Source organism: Lemur catta, chromosome 17 (genome assembly GCF_020740605.2).
Source record: "Lemur catta isolate mLemCat1 chromosome 17, mLemCat1.pri, whole genome shotgun sequence".
NCBI classification, from domain to species: Eukaryota; Metazoa; Chordata; class Mammalia; order Primates; family Lemuridae; genus Lemur; species Lemur catta.
The window spans coordinates 39,857,167-39,870,678 of record NC_059144.1 but is presented as its reverse complement, the minus strand read 5'-3'; the positions used below and the strand labels follow the sequence as shown (position 1 = coordinate 39,870,678).

General features: G+C 44.9%; 2 protein-coding genes across 20 annotated transcripts in view; one reads left to right on the top strand and one right to left on the bottom strand.

Moving 5' to 3' along the window:
* SULF2 (sulfatase 2) overlaps positions 1-6,897 on the top strand; it is a 100,026-nt gene extending 93,129 nt beyond the window's left edge. For 2 of the 3 annotated variants that reach the window (XM_045528525.1, XM_045528526.1), the window contains exons 15-19: positions 661-720; positions 1,133-1,302; positions 1,573-1,715; positions 2,844-2,967; positions 4,858-5,129. In XM_045528525.1, coding sequence (XP_045384481.1) covers positions 661-720; positions 1,133-1,302; positions 1,573-1,715; positions 2,844-2,967; positions 4,858-4,982 — 622 coding nt within the window. In that variant the 3' untranslated portion in view covers positions 4,983-5,129. The other variant, XM_045528527.1, reaches the window with a different exon arrangement.
* A 4,074-nt stretch (positions 6,898-10,971) lies between these two features.
* Positions 10,972-13,512, bottom strand: part of NCOA3 (nuclear receptor coactivator 3) — a 125,755-nt gene continuing 123,214 nt past the window's right edge. For 12 of the 17 annotated variants that reach the window (XM_045528510.1, XM_045528514.1, XM_045528523.1 and 9 more), the window contains 4 exons: positions 13,055-13,307; positions 12,082-12,256; positions 11,598-11,739; positions 10,972-11,302 (listed from right to left, as the gene is read on the bottom strand). In XM_045528510.1, coding sequence (XP_045384466.1) covers positions 11,291-11,302; positions 11,598-11,739; positions 12,082-12,256; positions 13,055-13,307 — 582 coding nt within the window. In that variant the 3' untranslated portion in view covers positions 10,972-11,290. The remainder of the gene's footprint in view (positions 11,303-11,597; positions 11,740-12,081; positions 12,257-13,054; positions 13,308-13,512) is intronic. The other 5 variants (XM_045528524.1, XM_045528522.1, XM_045528508.1 and 2 more) reach the window with 1 other exon arrangement.

Below are 13,512 nucleotides of genomic sequence, written 5' to 3'. Positions count from 1 at the left end.
GGGGCACAGAGAACCACGCCAGGCAGAGCTGGTGCTGGGCAGGGAGAAGGGCCTCCCGCCGACCTTTCAGAAATCGCCCGTGTGGCTCGAGGTCCACAGACCAGCTCAGGGTCCCTCTGGCCCAAAGGGCAGAACTCTAGAACAGCCCTTTCCAATAGCACTTTCTGCACTGACGGAAGTGGGCTGGTGTGCCCTGTCCAGCATGACAGCCACTAACCACGTGTGGCTACTGAGCACTGAAATGTGGCCAGTGTCACCAAGGAGGAGAATTTATTTTACTTCCTTTAAACATGTGGCCAGTGGCTACCATACTGGGCAGCACAGCGGCCGAGGCCCTGCCACCCTCCCAGGCAGCTGGCAGAGCGTAGGCTCCCAGTGGTGGGACCCGACCTCCAGACCCCGAGGCTGCCTGCATCCAGGCCCCGCTGCTTCTGGCCTTGGCTCAGCTATACCTACCCCAGCCTTTCTGCAGCCTGGCCCGGGGTCTCCGGCCAGAGGCCCCCTGCTCATGCTTGGAGGAAGGAGCCAGCCAGGCAGGGAGCTGCCACCCTGGGGACAGTAAAGTGCCCTCCCCACACCAGCCCAGACAGGAGGGGGCAGCAACACGTGGGAGCCCCGGGAACTGCAGCTTCTGAAGCCTGGGGCCGGGGTCTGTTGCAGTTACCACACCCAGCACAAGGGCCGCCTCAAGCACAAAGGCTCCAGTCTGCATCCTTTCAGGTAAGGGCTGCCCTCCCTTAAGCCCCGGCCTTTCCCTGGGAAGTCGCTGGCGGCCCCTGACGCTCCCAGACCAACGCGGAGGCCTCCAGACGCCCCCTCCTGGCCAGCGGGGATGGCTGCAGCCCGGCCAACCAGGGGGAGGACACAGGAAGGAGGGGACTGGCTGTGAACAGGAGTCCCAGGAGCCACCCCATTCTCTCCCCACCTCTGTGCTGCCTCGGGTAGACAGAACACCCAAGTCTGGTCCCAGCTGTGCCTTGGATCTGCAGTGGGACTTGGGACCCTCGGCTGCTCTGCCCCTGGCTCTCTGCTGGAGAGGCTCAGCCCAGCCCAACCCCGAGGGTGGACAGGAAGAGTTGGGGTCCTGGGTCCTTCAGAGGCCCAAGGTGTGTGTGGCCCTCCGTGCCCACAGGAAGGGTCTGCAGGAGAAGGACAAAGTGTGGCTGTTGCGGGAGCAGAAGCGCAAGAAGAAACTTCGCAAGCTGCTCAAGCGCCTGCAGAACAACGACACGTGCAGCATGCCAGGCCTCACGTGCTTCACGCACGACAACCAGCACTGGCAGACAGCGCCGCTCTGGACACGTGAGCGAGCCCGGGGCGGGCACAGGGTGGGTGGGCAGGCTGGAGCCCCAAGGGCCAAGAAACTCTCTGCTTTGCACAGTGACCCGCCTTGCCCCACGCTTGTGAGGGCTTCACTGCCAGACCTGTGGGTCTCTCAGAAACAGGTTGCCTGAGGGTCAGGGGTTCACAGTGTTCCAGACTGGCACGGGGGGCCGTCCCTGACGGGAATCACTGCTGGCAGCCGGCGCTGCTTCCTGCAGGCGCTCAGGGCGTGCTCTCTTCCCTCGGCAGTGGGGCCTTTCTGTGCCTGCACCAGCGCCAACAACAACACGTACTGGTGCATGAGGACAATCAACGAGACCCACAATTTCCTCTTCTGTGAATTTGCAACGGGCTTCCTGGAGTACTTTGATCTCAACACAGACCCCTACCAGGTGCGGATGACATGAGCTGGGGAAACAGGGAGGTGGGGTGCACAGGCGCTGCCACCGAGGCACACCAGCCCCAGGGAAGGCATGACAAATTTTCCAAATCCCATTCAGTCACTAAGACAGCAGGAGTGAGTTTTGAAGCCACTGAGAATTTGGGCACTCAATGTTCCATCAGCCCTTTTCTGGCTCCACCCTCCTGCGTGGGTAATAAATACATTGTATAGCTTCTCCCTCCAGCTTAGGCACCTGCCAACATCCAACCAGGCTTTGCAGGAACTTGTGAGGACTCCTGAAACTGTAGCACTGCGGGGTCAGGCCAAATGCTGTACCTTCCAGGGCCTTCAGGGACCATGCAGATAATGTAACAGTAACACAAAGCACTCACCCCACCCAGCACTTTGCTGAGTGCTTCCATACCTTAAATCATCTAAACACATACGGGATTGAAGAAGTGTCTGGTGATTGAAACCTGTGAGCCCTGGTAAAGGAATAGACACTGCTGAGCTTTGGCATTAGTGTTTGTCTGTAATGTGGCTTTGATACTGTCCAACCTTCAACCTTTTAAGGAAAGCTTGAAACAATTTTTTAAATGAAATCTGATTTTTAAATGTCAGCAGTTCAATTGCTTTGTTTTGCTTTGTTTTACTTACTATATAGGCTGCTGATCTGTCGTCTTAGATAGGTTCATCCTCATACTTTACCCAAAGGGAGTTGCAGAGGGTATAGGTTAGTCGGTCACCAGTAGCTCCCAGGCTAGGCAGGGACCCAGATCATTCACCGTCCTTTCACAAATGGCCGTTTTCCAGTCAAGAGGAGCTGAGGGACTTGGAGTGAGGCTTCTTTCCAAGCCTGACGAGTTTCCTGACCCATGGCTCCAGAAGTCCAACATTAAGTACACAGATAGGGCTTTTATTCTCATTAAGAGGACCTGGTGGGGCTAGAAGCCATAAAGTCACCTAACTCTTCCAAACTCTGGCTCTTGCAGAAGTGGAGGTTGGAGTGAGCAGGACACTAGCCCACAGCACCTCCCACTCCCAACCTGTCTGAAATGTTTCCCCGGTTGGTAGAAGAGGATGGCAGGGGAGGGTCCCTGGACTCACCTGGTTGACAACCTACCTTTCTTCCAACCAGCTGATGAATGCAGTGAACACACTGGACAGGGAGGTCCTCAATCAGCTACACGTACAGCTCATGGAGCTGAGGAGCTGCAAGGGTTACAAGCAGTGTAACCCTCGGACTCGAAACATGGACCTGGGTGAGTAGGCGCCCCAACATGGGGCCTGCAGAGAGTCCCATAGGAAGGGACTTTGGAGGTCTTGTCTACTCCAAGAGTGAGCTCAGAATTACCAGGAATTGGGAGGTGAGGCAATTCAAGCCAAACCATCGGGAAGGTTGCGGATGCCCCCTGCCCATGGCAGGCAGGAGGCCTTTGCTGAGCTGCGCTTCCTGGGAGAGGAGCACCCAGACCAACCGCACAGTAAACACACGGAGTTCCCTCTCGTTTCACTTTGCTCCCTTGTGTTCATTCATTCATTCAACATTTACTAAAAAGTTATACCTGGAACCCTGTTGGTTACTGGAAAGAAAAAAGATGGCCATCCTCCCTGAGCTCCTGTGGAGCGGACATTTTCTAGGGACAACAGTCCATGTGGGGGAGCCTCTTGCTTGTACGGAGAGATTCAAACAGGATGATGTAATGTATCATCCGCGGGGCACCGTTAGCTGGAGTGCAGGTCAGACCTTTGGACTGAGTCCTACAGAGCAGGCAGCAGGCAAGCACTGAGAAAACACGGAGGCACTGCGGGAGACGTGAGGTGTGAGGCGCAGACAGGAGCCCAGCGTGGCCAGAGCCAGCACAAGTGGGGGGAATGGAGAGTGGCAGGAGGGTGTCAGAGGCCACCTGTAGTAACGGGCTTTGTAGGCCACAGCAGAGGGTTTAGACTTCATGGAGGGTTTATAACCTGGGTAATGAAACAGTCTACATTTTAAAAGGACACTCAAATTGCTAAGTGGAGAATGGAATTGTATGAGGAATAACAGTTAAGATGACACCATTACCCAGGAGAGAGGGTGGTGGCTTAGACCTACGGCTGGGAGCAGTGAAGATGGGGAGAAGATGGATTTCAGATGCCGGTGGTGACGCCCACAGAACGTGGTGATGAGGCCGGCGGAGGACAGAAAATTAAGAGTCACAGACAACTCCTGGGCTGTGTGTGGGGCAGGGCAAAATCAGCAGTTCTAAGTTTAAGATGCCAAGTAGATATTTTAAGATGAAAAAAGCTAAAAGAAGCTGTTCACTTATTAGCCACAACAAAATGCAGAGGGAGGAGCCTAAAAACCTGTGGTATTTGGAGGACCTTGGAGAGTTTTTAAATACAGCTAGTAAGAGTTCATGTCAGGAAGATGACTAAGCAGCTTAGGAGGAAGAATTCAGATGCTACAGTCAGACAGCGAACATGTTTACAGAAGACGTGGCAGTAACACTGTCTGACAAAGAGCCTAATGTCGGAATTCTCACCAGGGGCTTCCTGACATCTATCTGCCAATCGAGTGCTACTCTTACGATCAAAGTTGCAGTGATGTATTGATCACCCTGTGCCAGGCGCTGTGTGCATTAGCTGATAATCCTTATGATGACCCTTTAAGGTGAATCATCTTAGCCTGATTTTATGGATGAGTAACATGACCCAGGTCAGCCGACTCCAGAGCCCATGCACTGGATCACACCGCCGTATCCTCAGCAAACCGTCCCAAGAGCCAAGGCCACAGGGATCTCCCTCCTGCCACACCTTTTTCAGGGCACTTGGCTTTCTGTCCTTTGAAGAGTAGGTGTTCGTGCCCGTGTCTACCTCCCCCATCGTGACTAAGGTCCACAGTGTTGAATGAAGGTATCGGGAACCTAAGACTGACATGGTGACACTAGATCAGAGGCAATCTAAGGCTACCTAGGAGACTTAGGGAAAGTTCACCTCGTAATTCAGTTAACTTTGACAAGGGAACACTATCAACATCATGGTATTGTGACAAAAAGCCTGAGATGGTTTTCTGGGTATTTTTTAGAAGGCAGTTATAAAGCTTGTTGTTGATTGTGCCATTTTTGCCCTAAACTACCTGTTCCTATTTTTTTCATTTCTCCCTCATTTAGGACTTAAAGATGGAGGAAGCTATGAACAATACAGGTATTTAGTTTTGTTATTAAAGCCTGAGGAAAGTTCTCGTATCTTGGCCCATCCTTCAGTCTCATCTCTGAGAGGCTGCACCAATCGTTGAGAGATGGCCCTTCCTCTGGTCTGCCAGGGGCCTGGACCAGCCATCAGTGATAGGTGTCACTTAGGATACCTTCTCTGTATGGTTCTTTGGGGATGGCTTTTTCTTTCTTGGTGATGGTTAACACTCATTCTCCTTTTGACACTTGAAAACTTAGGCAGTTTCAGCGTCGAAAGTGGCCAGAAATGAAGAGACCTTCTTCCAAATCACTGTGAGTTGGGGAACCAGCTACAAGTAGAGATCTGGTTCTGACTTGCTTCGTTCTCCCAAGGCTGTTCTGTGTGCATGCCATTTCTTATCTGTCACCCTCACTTGTTCCCGTAATGGGACTCTTTCCTGCAAGAAAACATACTTGAATCCATTTCATGTTTTAGATTAATTAATACCTTGTCAAATAAACTGTTGTTCTCGCTATAATCTGTGCTTGGTAAACTCAAGCTATTACTTAGAGGTTGAGAAGCATTTACATATTACAGGTGCCAGACATCTTGAAGGCTGTGGCTGCAAAAGGGCTAGCTGGCCCACAACTTCAGCAGTAGGATGGCCTCATTAAATCATTTCCCAAAACATGCTATGAACTCTCTCTCCAGTGCCAAGAGAGGCTGACAGGGACTAAGTGGAGATTGTGACAACCTGGAAAGTTCACCCATAGTCTAGAGCGAGCAGCTAGTTTGTTGCCTGCAGGCATGGAATGCAGCTTGCCATATTTTCTAATTCATCCAGGAAATCCAAAAATGCAGGTAATGTGTGGGAATTCTTTAACATTGGCAACGAATTTGACATGAAGTTACCATGCCAACAAAAAAAGCCCCCTTGGTGAACTGCCATTTGCAACCTCTGGTCTCCTCGTTTCTTCCTTTATATGCATACAAACCTATGTGGTTTTAACAGGACATTAATAATGGACCAGCTAAGCATTTCTTTGCTGCTTCCAGAGTTAAGGGCAGAATCTTTACATCTCACCTTGTCTTTAGCCACTATTCTACCCAGATCTTTAAATGACAGCTCTGGCAGGCACTGGATGTGTAAGTAAGCCACTGAAAATTGAGATGATTAGACGGTAGCAATCTCTTTCTGAGAGACTCAGAAATACTCATTCTCAGCAGCCACATCCTTGAAGCAAAGCTTACTCAGCTGTGGGACTGATTAAGAAATCCGAAGCAGCATGATGATCACAAGCTAAGATGGATCTGTTTTGTTCTACAGGGGACAACTGTGGGAAGGCTGGGAAGGCTAACAACAGCGATGGACCTCCAAAAATGGAGAGGCGTCACCTGACTGTACAGGCAGTGAAAAGTCGTGTGTGATTTCCAGCAGACCTATGCTGTAGGCCGGGACGCCTGAGACAGAGCTTGCTTTCAGTCAACAAGGCAGATCCTGGAGGATAACCGTCAGGAGCAGAGGGAACTGCAGGAAGTCCGTTTTTGCCCCTGCTTTTGCTTTGGATTATACCTCACCAGCTGCACAAAATGCATTTTTTTCATATCAAAAAGTCACCACTAACCCTCCCTGAGAGGCTCACAACGGAAAAAGAACAGAAAGAGATTTTCCTGGAAATTTCCCCTAAGGGTGAAAGTCACTGGAATTTTTTTAAATCACAGGGGAGAAAACAACCCTGTTTTAAATCCTTTTATTCTCTTGGTTCATCACAAAGAAGGAACTAAGAAGCAGGACAGAGGCGACTTGCAGAGGCTGTAAACAGTGCAAAGACTATGACAATGAGTCAACAGCACAAAAGAAATGACATTTACTTAGCACTGTAACTCTGGCTGCCTCTGAAGAAACTGCCTTCACTGTATATATGTGACTATTACATGTAACCAACATGGGAACTTTTAGGGGAATCTGACTAATAAGAAATCCCAATTTTCAAGAGTGGTGGTGTCAATAAACGCTCTGTGGCCAGTGTAAAAGAAAATCCCTTGCAGTTGTGGACATTTTTGTTCCTGTCCAGATACCATTTCTCCCAGTATTTCTTTGTTATCTGTCCCAGAACTGATGTTTTTTAAGGTACTAAAAAGAAATGAAGTTGATGTATGTCCCAAATTTTGATGAAACTGTATTTGTAAAGAAATTTTGTAGCATAAGTATTGTCATACAATGTTCAAAACCCCAGCCAACAACCAGCAGTTGGTACGAAGAAACCTTTGACATTTTGTAAAAGGCCATTTCTTGGGAGTTTTTTTGGTGTGTTTTGTTTTTTTTTAAGCAAGTATTCAAGACACTACCTTTTTGGAAGGAGATACCTTGGGTTTAGAGAATTTTTTAAATGGCAGTAGATGGCTGTACATTAATGACTAAAATTTAATCATACCTCAAGGGACCTCACAGGTAAGTCTCACATTACACCAGCTTTGGGACTTCATTTTTTAAAAGTATTAATCAAATGCAATGCAATTCACCTTAGCCAAACCCTTCTCTGTGTACCTGGTACAAGTAGTTGTCAGAATTCTAGAATGGGAGAAGTAGGAGGAACCTCAGGCATCACCACTGTAACCCATTTCTCATTTCACAGATGACAGATGATCCCTAAGCATCTACATTTTGTAAAAACAGTTTCATGCTTTTGAACACTGCAAGCAGGCCAAGCCAAGGTTCCCTAGCAAGTGTTTCGGTTTTTGTTTTTTTAACTTAACAAACTACTGCTGTTACTTAAAATAGGTTTCCTTAACCTTCTTTTTCACCCTTAATCCAATAGGGATTTTTTTAAAAAGCAAGCTCTTCAGGCTCGAATTTTAAATAGAAACCTTTATTTATTATGACATCCAAAATGGTCAGCAAAGCAGTCACAGCTCACCACTCCCCAACCCATAAGTCATCTCATGGGGTTTCGATTCTTTGCAGGGTAAAGAACGATTTCAACTTTCTTTAAGCAACACTTAATGTAAACGTGATTGAAACTGAATTTATTCTCAATACTATAAGTCAATTCCTGAGAATTTAAATATTGCTCTCAGAATGACATTTCCATATATTAGAAAATTCCATATATTAGAGAGAGAAAAAAGGGAGGAAAGAAAAAGCAAACACCCTGCTCATTATTAAATAGTGTGCCTTAGAGTTGAAAACAACTCTTGTTCCTTTGCAACAGGGGAAAAATTTCATCTATCCTAGAAGTTTTGCTCCTATGAATCTACTTGTGAACAAAACTCATGGCTTCTGCAAATAACAAGGGAACTGGACAGGCATATGGTAACTGGCAATCCATTCTGTTTACTTTCCAACTGCATCTACCTCTGGATCAAAGAACTTCTAGGACATCAAGCCAATTATCTTCTGTAATACCCTACCCCTAATACACCCCCAACTCAGATATTAAATACTGATAAACTAGTATTGTTTATTGATATTTACACCTTTCAAATCCAGATGCACAATTTAGAAAAGTGGCATCATAATACGAACATTAACAATGCAACTTCTATTTTTTTAAAGGAAGAAACATTTATCTCCTTGATATTTTGATCTTTATAAAATATACTTATTTATATATCTTTGGATTCAGCAAAAAAGTAGGTACTGGAAATATCCCACATTCTAAAAGCAGATGAAAAGATTACTCATACTGTTCACCCAACAGATACCAAGGTTTTAAAAACGGGGGGTAGGGGATTGTGAGAGGTAGGCAGCGGGAATACAAAGAGAATTATCCCAAAAAGATAAAAGGGCAGTAAAGGTAAAAATAAAAAATTATCTCAAAAGACTGCGACTATTAAAAGAAAATCAAAATCTTGAGTTTGCACCAATAAAATGAACAAGTAGAAAATATAAAAACTTATAAGAAACTTCATTTTTTCCCCATATAAAAAAGGAGTGCTACCTTCCAGTTAGCCTGGAGCCAGGACTGAGAAAAGAATCACAAAACTTGTATTTTTTTTGTTTTGTTTTAATAATGTTTAAAAGTCAAGAAAGGTAAGAGCACCACTCTATTTCTCCCCACACAACTTAAACAAGGAAGGTTCGGACACACCTGACACACTGGGTTGAAAAAGACAGAGACTCCTGTTCAGCTGTGCCTCTGTCTCCAAACAGCAGAATGTTTTACCTGACGAGCACAGGCCATTACAATGGAAGTTTATGGATTTACAATCTCAGATTTGTTTTGAACCTGGTGGGAGGAGGAAAGGAAAGAAGGGCAAACTCATAATTGCCTACACCATTACAAAAATAAAATCCACTCTAGTGGTGGTTCTGGAAATATAAGGTTTTACTTATTAATAAGCATATCAAAGAAATTAAATGATCTTACCTTCAGAGACATCTAGAAAGATTAGCTAAACATGAGTGAAATTAAAAAAAAAAAATTAACTGGCTCTCAGTTATTGCTAGAAAGTGACACCAAGGCTAGCAGACATTTGAAATTCATAGATAGCCCAAAAAGCAATTTCATTCAACTGTTTGAACCTAAAACAGTAACCCAGATAAAGGGAATTAAACTTGATTTTTCCCCCTATTCCCAACTGACTAGAACAGGTGTCAAGGAGAGGCAACAACAGAAAGCGGCAGGAGACAAAAGAAGGAGGGGGTGCAAAGGCGCTCAGATTGTGGCTCTGAATCACAGAAAAACTGCTGTTCTGGGTATTGCGCTCCATAAGAAATAATAATGACACTATTCTAATTCACAGGGACACAGCAAAAGCATCACCATTAGCAGAATGAGCGGACAGCTGAGCAGACACCAGAAACCACACACCAAGGATCCTACTCCTGAGATCTCAGTGTAGGACTCAGGTCTTAGCAACCAAAAATCTTAGAACATTCTTAAAATGCATGAAAAGGCAACATACTCAATTTAAAAATGAAAACAAAAACCATGAAATGCTAGTACTTAATTTATGGGCTGTTTAAAATCCGAAAGTTTCTTTTTAAATCAAATTATTTGATTTTTTTTTAATTCCAGGTTTTCTTTTTATTTCCACATATCTCTTCTTTCCCCTAAAATTAACAAAGTGCTTAGTTCTGGCAGAGGAATTTAAAAAAAAAAATTAAAATGCCTACATCCAAACAGATAATCTCTTTAAAAAGCATTCAGATTAAGAGACTGAAAAGGGTGAGATATCTGAAGCTGGGGTATGGGTTAGCCATGGACCACTGTCCCTTCCCCAGGCCATGAAATTCAGGGGATGTCTTCTGTTTGTAGCGTCACCACGCTGAGCTTACTGAAATCAACAATGTTAAATATTTAGCTTCACAAACTCTGTAAAAATGAGTTGTTGTGACCTACAAAAAAGGTATATACATATTTTACATAATACAATATCTTAAAGGTCATATTTACAAAAAAAAAATCTATTCACAGAAACACTGCAAAATTCTGATTCAGAATGCAGTACCTGGCCTTGGGTTTTCAGAAGTTTATTTTCAAAAAGCATTATTGCTCTACCATATAGGCAAAGGGTGACACCAATACTTTAAAAAAAAAAAAAAATTGCAGCTTTTGTCCAACAGATTAGTGTAGACAAAAACCAGGAATGTGTTTTATCATTCCTCAAGACCTCAAGAATATTGCATTTATCCATTACTTTTTAAATAAAGTGCACTCAGCTGCACGTTAGCATGTGAAAAATTTGCTACTGCTGCAATTAAATACTGTCATCTCATTTTCCCTTCTGCAAAGCCATTTGAAATCAATGACAATTCCTGGAAGTGAAGTATTATAGGACATTAGAGGCAAATGAAAATCTTCATTAGTAGAAAGCCTAAGACAACAAAGAATGGGGACAGAGCAACTCAACACCATCAGTAATGGACAAGAATTCAGAAATTCCAATTCTACCAGACAAGGGGTCAACACAGAACTACTTGGTAGTGACAAAAACACTTGAAAACTGGGACTATGCTCTTTGTCCAATACTGCAAGTAGAGAAACCAGATGTTCTAATCTTCCTTGATTTCTCCAATGTTCTCTGCCGCCGCCACCCCCCCCGCCCCCACCCCGCCACCACCACCACCACCACATTTATGTGAAAGACTTTGGCTAGTAAGGCAGAAAAAAGTGACACAGGAAAGTTTTGTGATCAGTAACACTCTGTATCTCCAGAGTCACATCCCTAGGGGGCGGAATGCCAAAAATATTTGTTTTGAACACCATGATACACAGGAGGAGAGGGGAAAACAACAGGTAGATATTGCGTTTCAGCTTAAAATCCAGTCCTGCTCAAATGACATCACTTAGAATACCCTTAGCAGAGATTGAAGCTGGTCCTTTCTTCAAAGCAGGATGCCTACAACAATGATTCTTTTCCTTCCCAATAATCCCAGTGCAGTGTCATTTGTACAGTGATTTCCTTAGAGGTCCTGGTGCAGAGATGTCAGCAGTATTTCTGTTAGCAACCAGAAAAAAACATGAGTAAAACATGTGCTATGCACAACAGAAAGGATCCCTATGTCTACATTCCTGGCTTACCGTGTCACTCTGGCTGATTCAGATTCCTTAGATCTCAAATTACCAAAAGTATCCGCCCAATGCCTTCAAACCTAAAGTTTTTTCAATTATTATATTTTTAAGTTATACATCCAAGTTAAATCTACCTAGGACATTTAGATTACAGCTGAGGCTTTGGTTCTCTCCAGAGAACAAGAAAAATGTCTGAAAAGGTAAGGAATAGACCCCCATACCTGATCAGGACCCATGGGCATGCCAGACATGGGCATCGAGTTCATGTTCATCTGTCCCATGTGAGCACTGCTGCCATTCATGTGCACCATACTGTATACTGCAGGGTTCCCCTGGTGGGCAAACTGCTGCTGGGAAAAGGAGCTGTAAAGAAGGTGTAGTATTACCTCCAGAGTCTTTCAGGGCATGCACGGAGACTATCACGATTTTGTCAAATGTTGTACTTAAGCAGGGAGTATCAGAGAGAAGACTCCCCGACAGCCTGCCATCCATTTTTAACAGCTGTCTCTACTCAGTACCCTAATGGATATGTACACGGTGTGAAAGACTCTCAAAATGGACAAGCCAAGTAACCTATCTTCTAGTATGAAGCCAGCCTTTTCATCTCTCCATCTAAACAAGCTTGGCTGAAAAATGCAAAAAGATTAATTTCCTGGACTTCTGACACTAGGATACGAATGACATTAAAAAGCCACTGTTCTTTACCTGTTTCTGGCCAAGTTTCCCGATGGCCAGCCCTTCATTTCTGAGGACTGATACATGGGTGCAGTCTGAGGATGTTGCATCATGGGATTCTGGGAGGGACCCATTCTTGATGACATCATTGTGTTGGGAGGACTAGACACTCGACCAAAGGCTGGATCTGGTTGTTGTCCCATTCCTTACAAAAATAAAGAAAAAGATGAAATAATAATGTTCAATTGCCGCCTCCTCAGAATATCAGCTTTCTGTAGTAATTTTATTGAAGGAGGGGTGGAGGGAGGTGGTAAGTATAAGATATAAAGTGCTATAAGATGCTGCCTCCCAGTTATCCTTGATTCTCACCAAGATGATGACTAGAACAACCGGCTTATGACAGAAAGGCATGCCATCTAGCGCTCTTGAAGGTAAGTTGCTTCAGTGGGCTTTTTGTGTAAAAGGGACTCCCTATCACTCTACTCACATCATTCTGTGCCTCTTTAGAGGGCAGAGGAGTTACTGTCCCCAAAAAGCAGGACTGTATCCTGAAATGTAAGCTCTCCAATAGACACCTCTACTGCCACCATGTTCCTGAAACCTCTCAAAGGCTGAACTGAAGAGGTATCTGCATCACCTTAATTAATAACAAATCTCAGTCACCAAGAACTTAAAAGCCCACACAGTGCATTCCTCTCACTGACGTGACCAAGCGTTCAGAGATTACAGATTTCTATTTAAGAAGGGAAGGGGGAAAACTCTGTAGTCAGTCTTTCATCCAAATTAATAGGTATGGGGCTGAAAAAACACTCAACTATTATGATAGAATATATCTGCCTCAATTATCTGTGTACTGCAGCAGACATTTTTGATTTTAATTAATTTTTCTTAAACTAAAAAGAGTGAATAGTATTTTTTGTTTTCCATGTGCAAAAGATGTAGCGAAGCTTATGTCCTTAGTAATGTTACTTTAGGGAGAGCACATTTTCACTGTCATATTTACCATAACTTGGTGGATATGGGAACTGCTGTGGTGGAGCTTGTGGCATTGCAGGTCCAGCCAAAACCCCATCCATGCTGGGGGACGCAGTCACATTGGGGGGTGGGCTGAAGGCCTGCGTCTGTTGCTGCTGCTGCTGCTGCTGCTGTTGCTGTTGCTGCTGCTGCATCATCATTGCCACCCTCTGTTGTCGGAAGTGATGACTCAGCAGCTCTCTACTGCGCTGGGCAACCATCTGGGCATTAAGAAAACCCTGCTAATACCCAAGAAAGAACACAATCACACATGTATAGGGAGAACCTGCCTGTTTCATACATACAGTACCCGCACAATGCATTAGTTATCACAGAGAGAAAAAATACCCAGTGCTTTCTTTACAATTAAGGGAAAGAGAAAACGCACAATTCTTTATGATAAAAGCTTTCTGGCTACTGGGGGGAAAGGAGGGTGCTAAAGAAAAG